Source organism: Curcuma longa, chromosome 7, assembly GCF_044706935.1.
Source record: "Curcuma longa cultivar G26 ecotype Majalengka, Jawa Barat chromosome 7, ITB_CL_G26_1.1, whole genome shotgun sequence".
NCBI lineage: Eukaryota > Viridiplantae > Streptophyta > Magnoliopsida > Zingiberales > Zingiberaceae > Curcuma > Curcuma longa.
In genome coordinates, this window is record NC_133867.1 from 8,488,336 (window position 1) to 8,511,848 (window position 23,513).

At 37.0% G+C, this 23,513-nt stretch overlaps 3 protein-coding genes across 3 annotated transcripts in view; 1 reads left to right on the forward strand and 2 right to left on the reverse strand.

The window, feature by feature from the left end:
• LOC141831587 (protein ENHANCED DISEASE RESISTANCE 2) overlaps positions 1-5,513 on the forward strand; it is a 31,901-nt gene extending 26,388 nt beyond the window's left edge. Inside the window, exons 19-22 of the mRNA XM_074718977.1 lie at positions 1,679-1,822; positions 1,912-2,007; positions 3,249-3,350; positions 5,207-5,513. Coding sequence (XP_074575078.1) covers positions 1,679-1,822; positions 1,912-2,007; positions 3,249-3,350; positions 5,207-5,305 — 441 coding nt within the window. The 3' untranslated portion in view covers positions 5,306-5,513. The remainder of the gene's footprint in view (positions 1-1,678; positions 1,823-1,911; positions 2,008-3,248; positions 3,351-5,206) is intronic.
• Positions 5,514-6,737: 1,224 nt separating this feature from the next.
• LOC141831561 (26S proteasome regulatory subunit 6A homolog) lies at positions 6,738-16,899 on the reverse strand. The gene is made up of 10 exons (XM_074718944.1): positions 16,752-16,899; positions 16,515-16,631; positions 15,652-15,759; positions 13,831-14,022; positions 13,439-13,630; positions 10,925-11,043; positions 9,409-9,496; positions 8,020-8,139; positions 7,638-7,778; positions 6,738-6,951 (listed from the first exon to the last, which is right to left on the reverse strand). The coding sequence occupies exons 1-10, from the start codon at positions 16,857-16,859 to the stop codon at positions 6,874-6,876; spliced, it is 1,263 nt and encodes a 420-aa protein (XP_074575045.1). The 5' UTR covers positions 16,860-16,899; the 3' UTR covers positions 6,738-6,873.
• Positions 16,900-18,180: 1,281 nt separating this feature from the next.
• Positions 18,181-20,220, reverse strand: LOC141831375 (brassinosteroid-related acyltransferase 1-like). The gene is made up of 3 exons (XM_074718729.1): positions 19,753-20,220; positions 19,283-19,681; positions 18,181-18,678 (listed from the first exon to the last, which is right to left on the reverse strand). The coding sequence occupies exons 1-3, from the start codon at positions 20,218-20,220 to the stop codon at positions 18,181-18,183; spliced, it is 1,365 nt and encodes a 454-aa protein (XP_074574830.1).
• Positions 20,221-23,513: the final 3,293 nt, after the last annotated feature.

The following is a 23,513-nucleotide window of genomic DNA, read 5'->3' on the forward strand; positions in this document are numbered from 1 at the left end:
CTTCCACACTGTCCGCACCCAAGGCTTCTTTTAATTTTAAAGACAATTGATTAAACTAATCAATAAAGATAAATAGTAGAATGAACATGTATTAGCAAGCTAATTAATTATTAACATTATGTTCTTATTAATAATTCAATTAAATAAACATAAAAAATGTACCAGTACAGCATGATACAGTATCAGAATCATATTTTTCGATCAAAGACCAAAACTCTTGTAGATTCGAGATTCTAAACCTTACATAAGCAACGCCTATGATTAAATCTCTAAACTAGTAGCAAATTGGATTTACTATATATCTAAAGATGTTAGGCCAGAGACTAATCTCTATGACTATTCTAGGTGTGATTTCTTAGATGCAAAATAGAAGCAGTAGAATAGTCTAAAGAAGAAGTTGGTCATGATCTCTACAATAAAAGTTCAAGTGATCAACACTTGGAACTTTCTCAAATTTTATTATATATAATAATAATAATAATATAGATTTTAAATTTAATCCTTATTTACTAATAGATGTTGTAAAAGATGCAACAGACACCGAACATCTCACGAGTGTTGAAACATGAACTTAGCTAACACCTAAAACATAAACTCAATAGTCAACATCTAGTGCAGTCAAATATTAATAAAAATAATTCTTTAAATTAATATGCCGATATATTTAAAAGTAAAAAAGTATTGAAATCATATTGGTGCAAACATAATGTGGTACCAAAACTGTATCATTTTAGTTAGAGTCTAAAACTTCAACATAACTCAAAATTTTAAACCTTAGACTTTGCAATAGTCAAAATAAAAATACAAAATATCTTTGGAATCCATTCATATCTTTCTTGATGTTGACCGTTGAAAAGGCCCTTAAGATGAATCTAGAAAAACTCCTTGATGAGCTAAAATAACAAATTGAGGCCACCATTCAATTTGTCATGCTCTCAGGAATTTTTCATGCCTTTATTAATTTTGACCATAAGAAAGACCCTTGATTTTCTAAAAGCACTTTGATGGATCAAATGACACTATCATTGAATCCATTATGCTCTCAGAAATTGAATTATGCTCTTGCTTCTTGATTTTCATCTCTGTATTATTTAACATTTTAAAAAGTTTAAAAGGAGTTGAGACAACTAGAAGGCTATTTTGGGAATGTCAAAAAGGAAAAGCAGGTTCTTTGATAAATTTGAAACCATGGTGCAGTTTGGTAATTACCAAACTTCAAGTGTGCTCTTTGATAAAATATTTTTTTAAGAACTCATGGAATAAGCTGCCAACATTACTTAATAAAACACATTTTGAATTCAATTTTTTTCTGGATAAAAAAGCTAGGTGGAGTTTGCTAGAGAATTTCACTAAGGTTGTATGAACTAGTACAAATATAATAGGGATTTTGAGTTCAATTTTGAAGTCACCATTGAAATTGACAAATTGGAAATTTTCTTATCATTTTTATTAGTCTCAATGTGATCTCTAGATTAACAAACACAGGAGAATGGTAATAGGAATTTCTTCAACATCTCAAAGCTGTGGATAGTTTGTTAGACAAAAATGTTGGTGGGATATAATGTCAATGATTTTAAGCCAACTTATGGATAATATTTATTCTACATTTGTCACTGTAATCAATTTCTTATTTTTCTTTAGTTTCTTTACATCTTTCCTATGTCTCATTGAATTGCAGATTCCCTCAAAACCAAACTACAGCTTGGTTCTTTATTATGCAGCAGAAAAGCCGTTAAGCAAAGATTCTTTATTAGGTAGATTTGTAGATGGAACTGACATGTTCCGAGACTCTAGATTCAAACTCATTCCCAGTATTGTAGAGGTATGCATTGATTAACATCTAGATGCTATTTTTTTCCTACTTTCAAGTTTTTTCTAATCTTGTTGATGATGGGATAATAAATTTCATAGGGTTATTGGATGGTCAAGCGTGCAGTTGGAACTAAGGCATGCCTATTAGGAAAAGCAGTAACCTGCAAATATCTTCGTCAAGATAATTTTCTAGAGGTGAATGGACTCTGGATCTTTGTTAATTGTTTTTCTGTTTAATTCTGTTGTTTCTGAACAAGTTCAACTTTGTTTACAATTTGTTTGAAGTGACTATACTCCCACATATATCTTTGTATGTTTTGTATGTTAATTGCCATTTTTATATCTTGTAGATTATATAAGTTGTAAACTGCACGTGCATGAGATATAAAGGGCAATATTTAAGGAATGGTGGCATCAGAGGTACGTCCTTGAGAGATCTCTTGTTGTGTTGAGGCTTGCAAAGAGAATTGGAGGAGCATAGAAGAAAAAGAGAAGATTGGAGAGGGGAAACAGTGCTGAAATATTTAGTTGAATGGGATGAGAGAGGAATTGAGGAAAATTGGAGCTTTACAATAAGGATTTGAATGGATAGGGGAAGCAATGTTGTCACATCACGGTCCTCCCATTAAGGCCCTTGTAGAAGAGAAACCAAATCCTAGAAGAGCACCTAGGCTTTATACCAGTTGGGAGGAAACATATTGTGTTGCATTCTTCAAGAAAGAACTATGAAGTCATAGTTGGGAGGAAACATATTGTGTTGCATTCTTCAAGAAAGAACTATGAAGTCTATATATAGGTTGTTGGCATAATATTCAAAGACAAAAATGTTTTGTAGCTAATGACTATTAAGTCTGACTTTCAATATATGGTGGGGAAAGAACAGGTATGATGTCTGATTATCTATCCAATAATTGCTCAAAAAGCTTTAATCAAGAACTTGGTGAAGCTTGCTAGATCAGATAAAGATTTGCAGACATGGAGTTTTACCTATATCAGCTAAAGTAAGATCTGAAAAAAGTGTGCTTGTTGATGCACTTTATCTTGATCCATGGTAGTGGAAGCTGAACATGTGGATGGTTGAAAAACCAAATTTTGGTTAGTGTCAGATTATAGAGTAACCGTGAATGTGGTGCAGCATTAGATATCACATTAAACTGGATGACAGATCGATATTTAATTTTTAGTTTCATATTTGGAATAGCTTTTCTGTATGCATGTGTAGCAGCGGAATCTTCTAGAAGAAATATAAAGCAAAAGATCACTATAGAAACTATGAAATGATGAAGATTTCTAGCCTGTTTAATCTTGTCTTGTCTCCTAATACTGATATACTATATATATATATATATATATGTCTTAGTTTTTTTTTTTTTACTTTGCACTGACTGGTATGCTGTTTGACTACTGAAGAATGCTAACAAGGTTCTTATCTGCAGATAGATGTGGAAATTGGTTCCTCATCTGTTGCAAGAAGCATAATCAGCTTAGTTATTGGATATATCACAAGCATTGTTGTTGACCTTGCAATATTAATTGAGGTATGCATTACAACACTGATAACTTCACTTCATTCAGAATATTTGGGGATTCAATATCTTCTCAATCTTGTATATAGATTGATTTGAAATTAATATTGTATGAGTACTCTCTTAGTGTTGAATTGCAGTTGATCTGAAATTAATATTTTATATGTACTCTTTTAGTGTTGAAGTTGCATTGTGTTGAAATTAATATTTTATATTTTATATCTTCTCAACTGTGAGTGACTTATGTTTACCTTTCATAACATAGCCTTTTTCTTTTTGTAGCTCTTTTTATATATATATAATTTGTTGGACAATCAGTTCAATTTCAACTTGACTTCTTATCATCCTAGTTTTGGTTTTACTTGCTTATCTGATTTGTATTTCTTTTTGAGTAGAATTACATAATTAAGATTTAGTAAAGACAGCATATATAAGGGGTGATACCCTGCACACACCATGATTGGCACCATTCATGGACGATTGAGTGTACTTCCGGACGCCCCGCGCACTCATTCGCCCATGCTAGGCACGCAGGGAGGCGCCCAGCATAACAAAACCTCTTATATATATATATACACTTTAGGCTGAGAAATGGTTGGAGGGGAAAATGAGGTAGCAAAAACAAAATGTATTCGAAGCAGGGTTTGATATCTCGTACTATATTTAACACCCTTTGACATACCATAAAACACATCAAGATAAATTAAAATAATAATTTCTATACCATTCCATATGAGAGTTAAGTATATAGTTACATTCTCTTATTATTCTTGTTATTTTATCTCCTTCCCCATACAATTTCCCAAAGCACCATACATCAGTATTATTCCAGTCAAAATCTGAAACTCTGGCAAGAGATTTGAGCCTTGATTTGAGGTTGAGAAATGGGTACTTCAAACAAATGGTGCAGAGATTCTTAAAATCTCAGTTGGCTGAGGTTTAATTAGAATATCTGATCTATCTCTTTCTTATAAGCCTTTTTTTTTACTTGTGATTCATGCTATTAGACTATTAATCTCAAGAAAAGCAAACGTTATTGTTAAGACTGTCAAAAAATGCCTTCGTCTTTTAAATCGAGGCTATCTGCTTGCATAATAAGCACACCAGTTGGATTAATGGAATAGCTGCTATAATTGTATGACTCGTGATTCGTGTTGCAAGATGTGATACGATTCAGATGAAAAAAACACAACTTCAAAATATATGAATTTAAATTTAACAGAACCGTGGTAATTCAATTTGATTAAATATGATGTGATATGAATCAAATTTTACACAATTCTTGAGAAAGTTCAACATAAACTCAAATTTGACCACTGAAATTATGCTTAATTCACTAAAGCCCAGCACATAGAAGATTAAAAAGTAACACATTGTAATAAAGGCAGCTAATAGAGAAATTTTATTATATTCCAGAATTGAAGAAGTTGAGAGTGTTGAATCTGGCATACAAGTAATTTTGTGATGTGGAGTTAAAGTCGTCAATCAGGGTGGATGACACCTGAAGACTTTGTTTAGGATTGACCCAATATTGGCTCATCTTACCACAATAAAATCACCTTACTCTTTCTCATTTGTCATATTCTTCCTTTTCCTCTTTTTAGTAGCACGGATAGTATCAGAATCAAAGTCAGTGTGCATGTGGGTGGGTGTTTAAATTATTGGATTTATCATCAAGATGCAAATGTGAATATACATTTGAATTTGGATTATAGCTTCATTGGTCATCTCGCGCATTTGAGAAATGAACCCTTGCTATTCAACAGATTATGTAGCAAGTCATGAATTGACTGATATTCTGAATAATTTAAATGTGAGAAACATGTAACAATTCTAAATATGCTTTTTCTTCTTTCTTTTTTGTGCAGGCAAAGGAAGAAAATGAGCTTCCTGAGTACATTCTTGGTACAGTTCGACTAAACCAAGTGAGGCTGGAGTCTGCAGTACCTTACTGGGGAGAATATTGAACAGATTCTGATGCAATTTTGCCTGGCAACAGAAACATTATATTATTTAGCATTTCCTTTTTTCAATGAAATGTCATTTCTGTCCATGGGCGTACATATTCAAATCGTCACAAGTGGCTTATCTCATACTTTATGGTTTGATATGATAGCGACGAATGTTTGTCTTCATGTAAGCTTATTAGAGAAAAATTAAATTGATTAGCGTGTAGACTGATGGCTTGCTAGTTTCCATTGTCAGGTTAAACTGGCCCAATTTGGTTCGACCCGAACTGGATTTACTTCTGGTTCCAGGTTTACAGGTTGAAGCGACCCGTCCAACTGCAATAGGAATGGCTTAAGTTGAACTGAGAAGTGAGAACCAAATGCATATCTACTGGCATTTTCTTTTAAGCATACCCAGTAGGTTTCTAACTCAGTGTGGCAATGCTTTTTTCATTAAAGCAAAAGAATAAAAAATCAGTCCAAGTGATTTTGTTTTGTTTTTTTAATGTTGAAAAAGGCACACTTTTATGAGTTTAATATATTAACATATACTCTCATCGTGCTTCCCCTAGTGCCATTGTTGTTTCGTAATTTTGTAACAAATTTAGACATCCTCAACCAACAAGTCAATCAATCAATGAATTGGCTATTAATTTTCCAAACCAACTGTACCTCAACGCAACTGAGAACTTCAAGTTGTTGTTCCGATCGAGATTAGCATAAATGAAGGCATAATAAGGGATGGTGGGGTGGTTATTTGAGTTCTTCCAAAACAAAAAAATGCACATTATCATAGACAGGGAACGATTAAATATGATTAAAAACATTTTAAGAAGAGAAGGATTCACTTACAGAGAAGTATAACTTTGAACAATAACCTTGTCATTGAGAGCATGAAGGTTATCATAACAGGGCCTCGAGGAACGTTGCCCCCAACTACAAGACGATAGTAGATCGATGTAGGGCCCTTGAATAGCACGCATTTTTCTTCAGGAAAGAAGCTAGATTTTGATTCTTAAGGATGATCCACTGAGCTAGGTCGGGACATGGATATTTTCGTTGAAATAATTTGAAGCTAAGTGACGTTCCTCTTTTCCTTTCTTTTCTACATAAGAAAGCTCAGTTCAGCCTGTTCTCATCATGATTGGCGGCCACACGTTGATGCCGCAGCATGACATATGACAATCACATTCTTCAAGTTGTAGGCATGCAAATTTAGTTCCGCTGCCACTTATTAGCCCGATTCCGGTGATCGGACGTCAAGCCGGACCGTTTCCAAAAATAAACCGAAAGTAACAATTAAAGCATAACAAGTCCCACCATGTTTGAATAAATGAATGTGTTTAGCTAAGTTCTAAAATTAAAAAGGTTGCTGCAATGTGCACTTTTGTTATAACATTTGACAAAAAAATTGAACGAATAAGGTAGACTTCGATGCAGAACATTTAAAAAAAAAAAATCAAAATAGTTATCTTAACAAGTCTGGTAAGCCCTAATCCTAATTCCGGCAAGTTATGCAACACAGGATCTGAGAAATACAGAGGTACCCGTCTAGGATTGTGCTTTATTTATCTGGCTGCCTGGAACTAAGCATAATAATTTAAACTGGATTTCTTCTTCGCTTGAACTTGAATGATCCCTTCATTGAAATCTTCGTGCGTCACCTGGATCAAAACTAGCATTAGTTTGCTTTGTTCATTGACCATATAATGGAGTCAGCAATATGAACGATTAGAGAGTATTCAAACACTTTCTGACTGCCTGATAGCCCAACTGACTTGTAGACAACGCAATCAAGATGTATACAATGTCAACTAGATTAAAAGAGCATTCATGAAGTATTGCCTCACTTTTCTGTATTCAATTAAACAGAGAATCTAAAAATACCAGAAGACTCCCTATGGATCAAGGTATAGAGGGAACAAACGGCAACAATCATAGAATGCAAATATGCTGCTGGAAACCCAAGCTACCAGTTTGACCCGAAGAATTTAAAATATATATATATATATATAATGGATCCTGAAGTTTCAATTGTTGATATTATAAATGTGCATCGATTTGAACCTTGATTTTCTCAATTTGGCCCCTAAAGCTATACAGAAATTTAGCCTCATCAAAGCCAAATTGACTGAAATGATTCAAACGTAAAGAACACTAAATTAGGAGTTAACTTAGGAGGCACCGACTTGTATTCTACCAGTATGTCAAATGAAGTGTAGTTATCAGTGCTCTGAAAGTTAATACTAGAAGACTTTGTAAATACAATAATTGAACAAGGATTAAACTGCAGGATTAAGCTGTTTGCAAATGTAAATTAAAAGCAACAAAAGCAGGCACAGAAGAGAACCTCAGTTGCATCCCGACGCAAGGCAAGCATGCCGGCTTCAACACAAACTGCTTTAAGTTGTGCTCCATTAAAATCATCTGTTGATCTTGCCAGCTCCTCAAAGTTCACATCAGGGTGGACATTCATCTTCCTTGAATGGATCTAAATTTAAAAGACATTGTCAACATGGAGTTGACCACTTCCAGATAAGATAATCTTATCTTAAGCAGAATGATTTAATTTAATTTAATCTTTCTTTTTGAATCCGTTTTGCCAATGCTGCAAGAACAAAACTGTAAATTGACCAGTGGGACCCATACCGACTGGAGTCTGGCAGGTAATGACTGCTTTTCCAAAGAAAAGTGTAATGTGATTACTTGAGAAAAAAAATACTTCATGTTACCTGCAATATTCGTGCTCTTGCCTCTTCAGTTGGATGAGGGAACTCTATCTTACGGTCTAGACGTCCAGAGCGCATAAGAGCAGGATCAAGAATGTCAGCACGATTAGTTGCTGCAATCACCTATTAAGCATACAAGTCCACAAAATTAAGGAAAGAACCACAAGTTAAAAAGTGGATTGTTGCTTTCTTACATTTAAGAGAACAATGACATGCAACGCATAGTGTGTAGTTTACAAATTTGAAAACTTTTATCCAGCTGACTCAACAATATGAAAATAAATCTTCTTCCAATCATTATCATATACCAGAGCCAAGAATGAAGAACCAAAGAGAAGTTAGTGACCAGTAGCAAGGAGCAAACACAGAAACAAATCATTCCAAGCTTAGCACAAGAACTATTAGCTTGCTTAGATTCCATTGTCACCCTCAATCCTCACAATGTGCAATAAAACTACAATATGAAATGTATGTATCACTTATTAGAAATTTCAAATTGCTTGTAGAAATGGAAAATAACAATGTCACCAACAAGCATCGAATGTGATAAGGTAAAAATATTGCATTTAGATGTAGGAAAACTAAGGGGATGGAATAAAGAAGTTATCTTCTCCCTTGTTTATATGAACAGAATGATGAAGGATGAGAGGGCAGATGAGAGATTAGTTCCGTCAAAATTGGGCAGAAACCGAATGTAAGATGCGACAGGTATTTTTTTGGATATTTGTTATACCCACATGATTTATTAAACCCACGACTTCTCATGTGCCCGATACACAAGTTGTTGCAACCCATAGTCAAATTTTGTTCCTCCATGCTGTGACTGTTGCATGCTGTTCCATGGAGTTCACATGTCTGTTTCCTGCTCTCTATACATCATCGATTTCATTCCTCCTTCTTGTCGTAGCCGACACTTGCTCAAAAGGATATAGAAATAGTGTTCTGCTGTTACCTACTCTCAATACCTTCTAAAACTTGATTGACTCATGCTGTTTCCTTGTATCTTCAATTCTATGCTTCTCAAGTTTCATTTATGTTGGATCTATTCACTGCCCTTTTGGCTTCAGATATAGTTTAGCAATCTTTACCTTACGCCAATATTGAAGGACCATTACTGCTATGACTAGTTTATGCAAGAAAAAATGACAGATCAGACAAAAATCATGGACTGTTGCTAGACATATGGATGTGAGTGCTTTTCATATGGTATGTATAATCTCGTGTATAGGAAGAAAGGTATATAAAACCAATTGAATAATCAAAGAAAAAAGGAGTTAAGTAGTGAATCTGTTGGAGATTAGTGATGACTAATTCAACATATCTGATTATCAAGTTACATGCACTCAGGTATAGCAAAATTGAATCCACCATAAGCTGAGTAATAATAATGACCTTTATACGCTCATCACTGCTAAAACCATCAAGCTGATTTAGCAATTCCAGCATAGTCCGTTGCACCTCCCTGTCTCCACTTACTTCACTGCAAGTGTTGCAAAAGGAGCATTTTTCAGTGTCATGAAATAGTACTGATATAATTGTGGCATGCAATATGATGCAGAAAATTTTAATAAAATAAAAAAAACTTTTAAAAAAATTATTGCTTCCACTACAAAAAAACAAACTATGAGAAGCCCCTAGAAAATGCATAACTTGAGTTTGAGACACTAAATTACTTTATAAGCAGTAAAGGCATATAACACTGACTTTACATCAATCACCAGTGAAATCATCAAGAATGGTCTCTTGAACAAGTGCAATTAGTGATTCAGTCAAAAGTCAAAACTATAAGTTGACAGTAAAGGCCTGTTAAGAATTATGATCCTTGAAATGAGAAGCAAATTTCTGATGCTTGAACTGATAAACATGATCATTGGCAAATAAATGTGTCATGTGACCCTGAAAATTTATTTCAAGAGAAATACCTTCAACAAACTCAAAGGACAAAGTGCAGCTACTTAAGTGACATGACAAAGATATTGTGTTTCACAATCTAAATCATAGTTGTCAAACTCAACCGATCCAAGTTAGATCAGGATCATTAAGGGCCAAACCAATTTTATCTGATAGGCATTGTGAGTGGGAGAACAATAGCGGGTACATTTGGAAATCACAATGACGGACCAAGTGAGAATCGAGAGGAATCAGTGATTTTCTTCCTCAAATCAACTGATTGCACACCAAATTTGTTTCAGATCCGTGAGCAGAGAAATTAGAAGAGGAATCAGCAAGCTGCCCAACATGGAACAGACCTAGACAAACTTGTGTTTACTAACAGGGACCAGGGACCTTTTCAAGTGCATCAGAGAAAGTTCTATCATGACAATGTAGTGCAATGAAATTGTCAATCTTTGACAGGACCCCCGTAGTCATGAAATTGGCAATCTTTGACATATCAACAACTAAGTGCTTCAAAATGACAACAAAAGTGCATTCAAATGACAAGAAAGAACACCCTCAAAGTGCAACAAATTGACAATGAGTTTCGGTGCTTTAAACTGGCAATCTTTGACATATCAACTCATGAAGTGCATGAGAATGTCAATCTTTGACAGAGCTTAGCTTATAAGAGAAGAAGAACTCCTTAGACCCGAACTCCAGCAAAGAAAGAAGTAGCTACGCTCAACGAAGCTGCTCTCAATGTAATCACTGAGCCCCTGGAACTAGGAACCATAACTCGTAACCAGCTTCACACATGGCACTAGGTGCATGCCAGTCGGTCTGGCTTACTAGGTCATTTTTATACCCATAGTTCTAAATTAATTGCTTAATATAAGTTAAATGACTTGCTTAAAAAACATTGCATTCTGTTCAAATCAGCATGTTACATGAAGAAGAAATATCTTGTTGACCAATAAACCCAATAAGTGCAGTCCAAGATGGAGAAAGAGATAAAAAAAAGGTATCATACCTGTCAAAACGTTTGGTTCCTATAGCATCTATCTCATCAATAAATATGATACACGGAGATTTCTCTTTTGCTAGCTGGAAGGCATCTCGAACAAGTTTAGCTCCATCACCAATAAACATCTGCAAAAATTGGCTAAAGAATGAACCAAAACTCAAGCTGATATTTCGAGAAGGAAAATAATAAACAAGAATCTAATTTCTTTAAGAGATTGAATCCTTTCTTTGCCAATTATGTTACTTGATCTCAGGTATGCAAGATGGGTATGGAAGTGTCAGACATGGGAATTTTTCTAGTCCAAATTTAGGATATGGTACAGGGAATAACAAACCTTAAAAAAATTATTAGCATATTGTAACTTAGAATAAAATTTAGTAAATACTAAATAACCAATTAGATAAACCCTAATATCATTAAATAACCTTAACTCACCAATTCAATGTAATGTTATTAAATAGATAACATAATCCCAATTCTTAAAATTATATAACTCAATCAATCCAGCCCAAAGTTATTGAATAACCCTAACATAACCAAAATGTTACATAACCCACCCACCCTAGTATCATTGCACAGCCCTAAATAAGCACCCAGCCACTCCCCAACCTTTGCAACTTGCAACAAACAGCAAGTCAACCACCTCTAAGCACCCCCCCCCCCCCCCTCCAAAAAAGAAAGTGAGCGCAGCTGGCATATCTTCCTATGCACTATCCCAACGTGGTGAGCAAGTGCTTGTCCTTCTCTCTCCACAACATTGCCAATCAAATTCTCCTCCCTCTCTAGATGATGTGATCCGCTCACAAAGTCCAGCAGTAGGTAATCAACCTCTTTTGTCCTCCATAAGTTGTTCTTTCTTAGACAAGTCGACTGCTCAGACTTCTATTCATACTCATGTTGTCTTGTGTAAACACAAGTACAAGAGGATATCTGCCAAATTATCATTGCCTACCAAATTACCTAAGCCTGAAGGGGTGCAATATACAATAATTTTGACCAAAATGAATACAATTTATCCATTATGGGCATGGTCTTCAAAGCCCCCACTTGAGCCATATAAGCAGCCACTTAGATTTTGAGGGAACAACATAGCATATAACATTAGCAGTCTACTTATTCAGTTTAAAAAAACTTATTTAATTTATTTAAACTAATTCAAACTAAATCAAATATTTGACTTAAAATCATAAGTTGGCCTATTTAGTAGCTTATAACATTAGCTTAAATAGTTATTTTCCAAGTGATAAATATTTTAGATATCAATATAAATGTTTTTTAATATTCCAATAGTGACTACATTATATATCTAATCATAAGTTGGCCTATTTAGTAGCTTATAACATTAGCTTAAATAGTTATTTTCCAAGTGATAAATATTTTAGATATCAATATAAATGTTTTTTAATATTCCAATAGTGACTACATTATATATCTACATATGGCTTGAATACCGCTCCCACGAGCTAACTCAGATGGTTCTTGAATGGGAGCTACCACAACAAGGTCCAGGGGTCGATTCCCAACGAGTGTGAAATGCCCCGCTGGTTGCCTCACCCCCTTATGCAGTGGGCTACTGGACCAAGGCGAAGTCCCCCGTTATTTACCTCCCTTCCAGATCGCTTGGAGCAGCATTGGAGAGGCCCCCAGGGTGAGGGTATCACCTTTTGCCACAATATGGCATGAATACCGTATATGGGCTATGCAATGGTCAACCAACATACTGCCTACATATACTTGTTGAAACCTTGATTATAGGGGGAATGGCTTGGCCAGAGGACCCTGAATAGTGTTCTCACTACCTACTCAACCACATAGAAGATCATCTGGAGGACAATGCAAAGCACACTTCCTTTGTCTGTTCAACAAAGACCATCTGTGGGAGTTTCAACGTCTTTAACAATAATCCCTCCATATAGATTCCTTACACCCTTAAGTTTAATATTACACATAACCCAAAAAACTTAGTTAATCTGATATATTGCAGCTAAGCTTTGTTGCAAATTGCCATAAAGATAAGATGTATTTGATGATAGTGAATGGTGTACCTTTGTCCCAAAGTCCAAAAATAGAGAAGAAAACAAATATTAGCATGTAAATAAGCTCAGTTGCTGTTAAGTGCAAACACAGGAAGGAAAAAACTATTGGATAAATGCTGAGAACAGAACTGGAATATCGCAACTGTAAACAGTTATGTAAAACTAGGAAAGGAAATAATACCAAAAAACAGCAAATTTATTACTGAAAAAAAAAGAGTATAAAGAGTTTAAGTGATTTCTTTTCATCTCTATAAGCATGAACATTTTAATTTATTCTATTATTTGAATTAATTTATTTATTTAAAAGCTACCTTTCTCATATAAAAGAGCATACATGTTTCCTATTGAATTGGTTGTGCAGATCAAGCAGTGTAGAACTGTTAAGTTCTTCACGTAACCTTTTAGGTAACTTTCATCAAAAGATCAAGCTACTATATATATTATTAAATCAAATAAATAACAAGAAGAGGAAAGCGCATGTTACCTGAACCAGTTGAGGTCCTGCCAATTTCAAGAAAGTTGCATTCGTTTGTGCAGCACATGCACGCGCCATCAATGTCTTACCAGTTCCAGGTGGTCCATAAAGAAGCACTCCTTTAGGAGGACGAATTCCTAGTTTCTGGAAACGGTCCTTGTGAGTCATTGGCAGAACAATAGCTTCAACAAGTTCTTGGATCTGAAAATTTTTGGGAAAATCAACAAGTTGATTTAGACAAAACTTCCTACCAAATTTTTTGTCAATGTTTTTTGTTAATTATTAGATCAGAAGAACATAACTAAGGAATCAATGTAGGAAAGGAGTTCCGCAGAGCAAAATTTGACTGGATTATGAATTTGGACTAGTTACTTGCATTGACATAAACAACGTTGTAGTACCTGTTTTTCAAGACCTCCTATATCATTATAATCTTCTGTAGGCTTTTCATCAACTTCCATTGCCTTCACTCGTGAGTCATATTCTGAAGGAAGAGTGTCCAAGATCAAGTAACTATCTTTGTTGACCCCAACAAGATCACCAGGTTTTAGTATATCAGGATCAACTAACCCAACAACAGGGAGAAAAATTGTCTGGAAGGAAAACAAACAAAAAGAATTAGCAGACAACATTCTTCGAGAACTGAAACAAATTAACAAAAATTGTCCATTCTATGTAAATAATCATGACCCAATGGCATTATTCATGAACAACTTGGAGAATGAACCTTATTTTTTGCACTATATGGGCAGCAGAAAGAGGTAGCCAATCAACTGATTGCCCTACTACAATGCTCCACTAGATTAGATCTAACATAATGTTTTAATTCGATCATTTTAAATTTTAAAAAGGTTGGTTAGAGAATCAGCTTTATCACCATTCTAAAAAAATGGTTAGGATCCCTTGTAATGCTTCATCTTTCAATTGAATAATCCTCTTCAGTGAGTTGAGTTGCTTGAGTTTTTATAGCGGAACTTTTCATGTTGCATCAATTGGTACAGGTGACAAAGGTTCTTGTTCTATTTGTTTGGTTAGTTCATCTAGGAGCCCCACAACTTGTTCACCATTGGTGTTTATTGCTTGGTTTGCATCTACAATTCACTGCAATTCATCCATCTCCCTAACTAAACCGTACATGATGTTCGTCGCCGAACACCCTTGAACAACCACCTTTCAGGCTACTTTCCCTGCAGCATGGACTGCCCCTTTAGCTTCTTCCCAGTTGAGATCAAGGATAGATCATGAGCCTCATGCATAACAACCCCACAAAACAATCTCCACTGCAACACCCATTCTTGTCTTGCAGCACCACTGCTTCTATCACAAATCTTAAGCTTATACTGGTATCACAAACCACCTTAGTCACCTCCACCAAATATGCATTGAACCTTCAAGCGGATCCCCTCCATAAGCTTATACCGGTATCACAAACCACCCTTAGTCACCTCCACCAAATATGCATTGAACCTTCTTGTCTTTCCCCTCCACTACAGCTTCAATGGTTGTAACCTTTAGGATTTTCCCACCACTAGCATAAGATTTACACTAAGCCGTTGAGGCCATAGTGTTCACCACACCATCCTTACATGAGCGAACTATAGCCTCCACATTCCATCCCCCTCCTGTATCCTCTGTCGTCAATCTCTCTAAAGGCCATAACACTACTTGACTGACATTGCATTCTTCTGCAATGTCCAGCCAACACAAACATGGAAAATTTTAGAGGATAGGCAGAACTCACAAGAATGACTAAAATGTTCCCACGTATAATTTTGTTTGTGAATATAAGTTCATATCCAATGTTATAGGTATAAATATATTTCATGTATAAATTAAATCAATTATGGTTTAGAGAGAGTTTGGTTCACCAAGTGAATTAGAACTTAAATCAGTATGAAACAAGTTTATCAAGCCACATAATAACCACAATTGTTTCCTTTTCAGACCGACTTCTGGCAGAAAGACAAAAGCAGTAACACCCTAAAACATAGACCATAGACACAAGTGCCATGAGAAGCGTGAACATCAAATAAGAAGAAAAAGATGGAAACTTTACGATTACATATAATTCATTAAATTTCAGAGCCAGTAGAAGCTTTGTGAAACTTTCAATATGCCTTTCCAGATCTTATGGAAAACTCTTGATTTAACATATATTGCACATGCGCAAATGGACACATCCACAAGAAAATAGTTGAAACAAGCTACAATAGTTATCTTACTTGTCGGGTGGAAGTTTTTAATACAACACATTTTCCCTTTCTTTGAGAATCAAGATCAATGTTTGCACCATCTTCCTCTGCCTCTTCTTCTGGATTCATCTCCAAAATCTGGAAAATACTATAGGGTTAGCAATTTCATCAGTTTGTCTTAGTTAATCTACCTTTTATTTGTGTCTATTAAACTAAAGGGAAAACTGACAAAATGGGGGGAAAGGTAAAATAATTGAGACAGTTTAAAATTGGATCATTTGCTGAACAAAAGAAAAGAAGGTTCTCATAAAAGCACAAGATAGAAAATACAAGAAAAAGCATTTACCTTAACTCCCCAAGGATCATGCTTTAGCCATATCTCTGTCCCAAAGGACAATTTAAAACATATATTCTTTAACTAATGTAAATAAAACAATAAATATAACAGTTTTTTTATAGAGCAGTGATACTAGTTCAATCCAAACTGAATTATCTAACTATAATAATTTATCTGAAGTTGCACGAGCATCAATAGGGGAAGAGGAAAAGGGAACAGAAAAAAGGAAGGAAAGAAGAAAATCGAGACATCAAGGAAAAAATTTAAGAAGACGGTGCATATTACAAATAAGCCACGTGTCCTGAACAAAAAAATAAAAATAAAAATACTCGGAAGAACAGAATTCAGCAGCAATTTATCTACAAGCTACAGTGATAGTAACAAAATGGAATGCTTATCACAGAAAAATACATTTATCTTAGAAATTAAATGGACTGGGAGAAACCTTTGTGCATGCTTGAGGTAACTAAATGATCACAAACCTTTCAACGGGATCTAGATGAAGATAAGTAGACAAGCTAATCCATACAAGAGAAATAGTGGTTAAGCAGCTAACCTCGACAATGTTGCCGACGAGGTAAGGCAACTGCTTGTTGAGCTTAATTTTCTCTTGGTTCTCCTTGATTTTTTCCTTGAAGGACTCGAGTTCGAGATTCGTCCTCTGTATCTCATCCTATGACCAACACCGTAACATGACATAAAAAAAATCAAAGTAAAAAACGAAACACAAAAAACCCTATGTTGTGGGAAAGAGAGAGGCAGGGAGGATCAATTGTGCGCTAGGGTTTGAGACCTTGAGGATGCGGATCTCGTTATCGAGGAGGCGAGAGGCCCTAATAATGTCTTCGGTGGTCATGGACGCGATCTGATCGTCCTCGAACGCGGCGGCATCTTCCGCCATCGCTGTCGCCGTAGGTTGAGAGCCAAGGGAGCCTCCTGCACCGGCGAGTGGATTCTTCTGCAAGGAAACTTGCTTTCGGATGTTATATAGCGGGAGGTGCTGGCGATTCGGATCGGGTGAAAACTTTGGCAAATCCGTTGACCCGCTCCTGAGTTTATGAAATGGTCGCTTAATTTTGTAAAAACCCTATTTTTCTGCTCCTTTTTATTTGTTCAGAATACTCTTAATTTTAGAGAATCAAATATCAAATTATTTCCTATTTTAATTTGTTTAGAGTTTCAAAAAAATCATTCTAAAAATTTATTATTTATAGTGTAGAAAATGTCGATAAAAAATACACAAATGTTGAAGTTAAAAGTTTATATTTTTTAAAATGTGGTTGAAAAATTCTATGAATTTTCTTTTTAAATACAACTAGATATATATAGAGAGGGATGCTATCCTGCGCGATGGGAAATCCGTGACCCGTGTGCGACACCTGCGATCCATCGTTGTTGTCGCCGCGCCGTCCGGCCACCGTCGGCTGCGATCGATGCGCCAATCGCCGGCACTCCGTCCGGCGTCGGATTCCGGCCAGATAGTGGTCGAAATCCGACGGAATTCGGTAAAACAGGGTCTGCAGAGGGGGGCGGCGTTTCCGGCCAAATCACGGTCGGATTCACGGTCGGACCAAATCGCGATCGGATTTCGACCGTGATTTGGCCAGAAATGTCGCCCCCACTGTGCGCCATTGGCGGAGCCATGTTGTACGCTACCCAGGCTATAGCCCGGTAGCTTTACGGCCAAAGGCTTAAATATATGGATGAGAAATTTTTTTTTTAAGAAAACGAGAGAGATAGCCCGGGTTATCTCGTCAGCACAGTCTACAGCGGAGATCAGCCCAGGTAAATCACCCGGGCGGCTCCACCATTGCTTTGCGCCACTGTCGACGACGATCGGGCCGGATTCCGATCGAATCGCGGCGGCATCGATCGCGCTGTGCGCCACTGAGGTCAGTGCTATTTACTCTGCGCCAGCCGAAGAGGCGGTGGTTGCGACCGGTGGTTGGACGGCGCGGCGAGAGCGGCAGCAGCGATGATGGAACAAGAAGTCGCACACGATCGCGCACGAATTTATCGCGCAGCATAGCAAACCCTTATAATAGAATTTCGAAACTATCTGCTTCTATCCCTGAAGCAGAAAACATGACTCGTTCCACGGTCTGAGCTCCTTATTTTAAGGTACATAATTTCATCTCATGCACCTCTGCTGATATTATTTTCTTATATAATAGCTATATATATATATATATATTATGGTATTTTTATGAAGATGACTAGACTCAGAATCCAGAGAGGAAGTAGCTTTCGAATGGTCGGAGGCTCTTCTCCGGCAGCCCAATCCTGACGTCCACCCTCCCGGCCTCGCCGGGGCTCTGCAAGAAGTACGCCGTCTGCGGCATCGGCGTTGCTAAGGGCGCCACGTAGGCCGCCTCGCCGGCGCCGAAGTCGACTCGGTGGTACGGCGTCTTGGTCCAGTCGGAGACCATGGTGAGCTCTGGCAGCGGCGGGAGCGAGGTCCGGGGCGCCTCGCCGAGAGCGGCGACGTAGCGGGCGACGTAGGCGTGGGTGACCGCGCGCTTGGCGGCCTGGATGCGGAGGACGAGGGCGGCGAAGGGGAGCCGGTCGAGGTCGGCGGCGGTGGAGAGGAGGGAAGAGAGGACGAAGGCGTTGCCGGCGAAGGAGGGCGGCAGCGGAGGGCGAATGCGGTCGCGGGCGTCGACGGTGAACTGCAGGCAAACTGTCTTGTGGCCGGCGATGTTGAGGGCTTTGGTCCGTGCCTGCAATGGCAAAAAAATGCTAGAATTGATTAATAATTATTTTTAATTAAAAAACCAAATTAAATAAAATCTGTCTTTAATTATCTCAGATCAAATTAAGTTATTCATATCGTTTTAATGAATAATTATATAATTCTAAACTCAACAATTTGATGGAGTTCAAAAAAGATGAACGATGTATTTGATAGAGTTATTAAATACATAAAATCAAAAATTTTGTCGTTTGAAATTCATAATTCTTACTTCAGAGTCTATGAACTTGCAAGAAGGTGAAAAAACCTTTTTATAAATAATACTTTTACAATGATAGTAAAATAATTTGCAAAACTATATGAAATTTAGAGATAGAAATCGTATCTGAAAAATAGAAATAAGACAATAAAATATAGAAATATATATCATCATAAATTCTGATATCACTAGTTGTTAGTCTGCAGTATACTCCTTGGAAAAGCACTTGGAAGTAATTCACAAGAACTTCTAAATAGCTATTAAGCGTATACTTAATTATCAATTAATTAAATTCTGTTAACTGATAAATACTTGATAAACTAGGAATACAGCTGAGAAAAACATAAATAAATTAAATATATAATTAAATTACCTTCCAAAGGTGAGCTGCCACCACCTCGAAGGAAGTGCAACTGGAAGCAGCCTTGTTCTTGAGCCTGTTCACCATGGCACACCCCACAGAAAATGTCCTCAGCACCATCTTCTCTTCAGGGCTCCTCTCCCCTTCACGCACTGCCTGTTTGATGAGCTGATGGAGGTGGCCAAGGGCCATGAATTCTTCTTGATCGTTAGAGTCGCCATGGTCATGCTGATCAGGCAGTGCCAGAAGCCTGCCTCTCTCGTGCACTGGCTCATGAGTCTGCTGCCCTCCTACCGCTGCCCTAGCCCTACTCGCCCATGCATTCAGGAAGATATAGTTGGCCACCCCGTCGAACAAGGCGTGGTTTGTGCCCACGCCAATGGCGTACCCTCCGCACCCAAACCTCGTCACCTTCGCCGAACATATAACAGTGAGCTTTATAAGTATTTGACAAAAATAAGACGAATCTAGAGCAAATTAACCTGAGCAATGACTAGAGGTGTTTCTTCGAGTGGGGCATGGACAGGAGGCTTAGAGACGAGACGATCAAAGAAGTCCTTGGGCTGGGAGAGGTCTCCGAGATCAGAGATCTTCGCGGCGGTGGCGGCCTCGACGAGGAGTGCACCGGCGCCGGTGCAGGCCAGGGCGAGCTTCCCAGAGGGCAAGGAGAGGCAGAGGCGGCCCGCAGCAGGGTACCAGGAAGACAAGACCTCCTCCAGGCCTCTTTTTAAGGAAGAGAAAAGTGAGGAGGAGGAGGAGGAGGCTGGGGCTTGGGTTGGTCGGTAAAAGAAGACCAAGTACATGAGAGCTGGGCACTTTGTGTCGAGGTTGGAGAGTGGTAGGAGGGTGGAGGAGGCAGCCATGAAGGGAGGGCGAGCTTTCGGGTGGACTACCACCGTCTTCGTGGTGAAAACCCCATGGTAATCCTGCTCACCTCGCTTGCTGGCCATCGAGGAGATGATCGAAAAATGGAACAAGTACGTACTGGAAATTATTGAAGAAGAGAGCTAGCTAGAGAGCATGCATGGAGATGAATGGCACCTAGCTAAAGATCATACATATATCATTTCTTCTCCTCCTCAATTATCTCCTAGGGTTCTTGAGGTAATGCTCGTGAATAGTTAATTTTGTGGCTACTTGCTTTTGCTACTTGACTCAAAAGTAGATGCTCTCTTGGAGGACGTACACTAGCCATTCAATCTTAATTTACAGTAAACTCACAAGATTTCTGGGACTGTTTCATGATGTTTCTGACAAGTAGGTTAATGAGGTTTCAGAGGTGAATTCTAATCGATGATGGGCTCATATTCATCAATTAAGATCGAGTTGCACTCTCCGACCAAAAGTTATGCAGAGAGATTTGTTTAGCAATTACGTGGTGTCTCCTTTCAGTATTATAATCAGCAAAATATGAGACAAGTTGACATGCATGGACGTTGAGGGAATTAGAAAGAGAGAGAGATCATGATGCCTCCAATAAATTAAATTAAACGCATGGGAGTGTCCATTGATTCTCCAACTTTGAGCCACGGCCACTGCATTCTGTCCTTTATTGCTTTTGGTAACTCCACTGATCGTCAGCGAAGTAGTCCTCAGAGGGAATTGCAAAAGGATAGCTATTGTTTGTAAACACAAGGGGCCTGGCTTTTGTTTAGACTTATGTTCGATCTTAATTAGCTAGCAGGCCATGTTATAATCTGGCCTGAAACATTTACTTATAATATGATTTGATTAGCTTCTACTTTCTCAAAAGATAAAATGTTGTGTTTATGTAGAACCGTAAACGAGACTGTTAAGTCGAGTTAAGTTTTATATTGTCGTTTAAACTTATTTATGAGGTAATTGAGTCGAGTTTAAAATAAATTAAGTCATTGATTAAATGATTTGTTCAAGTATGTTTTTTTTTTAATGAGTTTGAGTTTTGATTAAATTAGTTTTGACTTGAGTTTGATTCCGTTTAGATATTATCGATATCTCAATTGGCAATTTTGTTTGATTATTTGAAATTTATTGACGAGCTTGATTTTAAGAATTATTTATTGATTTACTATATTGATAAATATAATTCATAAATATTATTATTCATTAATGTTTTACAAGTTATGTTCATAAATATATAACAAGTTGAATACATATATACGTTAAAACTTATTTATTTAATTTAATAAAGTATTAAAATTTATTTATTTAATTGATCTAGTATACTAAGCAAACATATATATATATATATATATATTTTTATCTAAGTCAAACATCAAATTTGTTCTTGAATATTTAATTCATTTACAATCTTAATTTTATACTTACCTCGAAAGCTATTAATCATTTGTCGAGTCATAGTGAACGAAATTGCCGTCACTAAATTCGACTATAACAAGAATTTTCATAATGTGAATTCGGTCTCTCTAAATTTATTCATCATTCAAGTTTTTCATTCATACAAGACTTAGCAGATCAAGAGTACATTTCAATAGACAAACAAATTCTTTCTCTCTTGGGTAATATAGATATCTAACTCTTACAATCCGATTAATTTTAAAGATGATCATTCGTCCGACCTTATTGAAGTTTCTAATTAATTACCAGAAGTAAATTAAGAAGCACAGATATATCCTAACTGACGACCCAATATCATAAATTTTTAAATTCCTCTAGATATAATGTGTCATGGTCCTCATGGATAAGATTTGAACATTTGTTGCCTAGGAAGTCTATCTCAATTCTTACCAATATCACATCATAACCCTAGGGGTAAAGTGGGGTTCTCAATTTTTTTAGTTAGCATCAGCTTTTAGAGCCCTACTAAGCTCAAGGATGACCGGCCATACATACTCCATAGATTTTTTTTTTTCATCAATTATCAGAATAAATTCAGAATTATATTAAAATAAATGCTTATAGGAGACGAGCCCAACAACTTGATCATTTTCCACAAGAGGAAATTCATCCTATAGTACATCACAATTGAGATTCAAATCTCAAATACTTAAAAGACTACTACGTAAGCATCTTACCGCTGCACCGTACGTAGCCCAGGGCAAAATGGAGTTCTCATTAATCAAATGCTAAGTGGCTTTGGCAAGGGAAGTAACCCACACCCTTATTTATCCATCAAAAGTAAGGGCAGGCCAGCTGCGTGAAACCTAACTTTAGCATGCATGTCAGAAAAGAATCGAAGAGTTCTGTTGGTTCCTTGCTTGCATGCGTGCAGCTGAAGCTGGGCAATGTCCTCCTCCTGTTCCCTCCTTTCCTGACACTTTTCCCCCCTCTCACTTGATCACTCACCTAATCAATTAATCAATCTCTCGACGCTAGCTGCAGCTTTTCTGCCTGGCCTCCTCCCCCTTCACTAACCCTCAACTCCACTTAAACTATCTCTTCTTCTTTTATGCTCGTCCCCACCCTTGTATCTCATGCCTCATGCATGCACCTTCTATCATCTCCTTTACATATGTATACACGTTTAGTTACGTTGTTAACCAACTTGTTCATCTTCGGCTGCAGTTGCACTGACTTGACTAGCTGATCAGCTTCGTTTAGAGTGATTAGTGCTTTAATTCATGAAGAGTTAATTAGTGACATTTATAATAAACAGTATAACTGTTTTGTTTCTCAATTTATCTACTCACAGATGATTGTAGGAATCAACCGTGTGAGGTCGCTGGGGTGGCGGATTCCACCTTTTGCAGAAGAAGAGTGTAGCTGCTTTGTTTCGAATTCTATTTGCTCCCGGGACATAATTGAGTTGGTTACGACGGAGTAAACTTGTAAAAGAGAGTAAGAGTTCAAATCTCGACGAAGTCGAACAATATCCTCCTTCGTCGTGACCAACTGTAGTTCTTCGATTTACCTCCTCACATATGGTCGTGAGCCCGATCTTATGGAACCACTGGAGTGATGAATTTCGCCTTATATAGAAGTAGAAGACTAGTGTACAGCTGCTTTGAGTGACATATCGGATCGTAATTAAGCAAAATCCGACCATGCAAAAGCTATGGATGCGCACGCACAACCAGTGCAAAAGCTACAACACTCAAGGACACATCTCCAAATATAAAAATTTATTATTTTTTTCGCTATCAAAAAATCTCTCTGTAACTTTTTTAGGAGTCCTGTATTATCAAATCACACGTCTTTAATAATTATTTTTTCATATCTTGATGTATAATTTTCATCATTAATTAGGTCCAATTCAAGTTTTTTTATTAACTTTTTTTAATTTTATAGACCTCTCGAAATGTTA